Below are 337 nucleotides of genomic sequence, written 5' to 3'. Positions count from 1 at the left end.
ATCATTCACATTTTCTCCAAGTCCAGTCGAGTCAAGAATCTATTTAACTATGGCAATTTCTTGTGGAGACATTCCTCGCTTGATCTGCTCTGTCATTATTCCACCCGTCGGTGTATTTTTCCAAGTTGGATGTACGAAAGACCTGGCCATTAACTGTTTGCTTACGATTCTCGGGTACGTTTTCATTTCATGATCAAGTTCAAGCTATAATTGACTGATTCCATGTCAACAGATATATTCCCGGTGTTATCCATGCTGTCTACATTCTAATTAAGGAGTAGATAGCGCCATTTTGAGCTATAATAATTGGCACAACGCAAATGTCGTGACAAGTGGC

At 40.1% G+C, this 337-nt stretch overlaps 1 protein-coding gene across 1 annotated transcript; it reads left to right on the top strand.

The window, feature by feature from the left end:
* Window positions 1-49: 49 nt before the first annotated feature.
* Window positions 50-281, top strand: PHALS_08244 (protein ric1; the record flags this gene model as incomplete). The annotated part of the gene is made up of 2 exons (XM_024723561.1): window positions 50-174; window positions 233-281. 2 exons carry the CDS (start codon window positions 50-52, stop codon window positions 279-281), a joined length of 174 nt encoding a protein of 57 aa, XP_024574525.1.
* Window positions 282-337: the final 56 nt, after the last annotated feature.

Source organism: Plasmopara halstedii (assembly GCF_900000015.1).
Source record: "Plasmopara halstedii genome assembly, contig: Scaffold_322, whole genome shotgun sequence".
In the NCBI taxonomy this organism is placed as follows: domain Eukaryota; phylum Oomycota; class Peronosporomycetes; order Peronosporales; family Peronosporaceae; genus Plasmopara; species Plasmopara halstedii.
The sequence above is the reverse complement of the archived record's forward strand: the minus strand, read 5'-3'. Positions and strand labels throughout refer to the sequence as shown.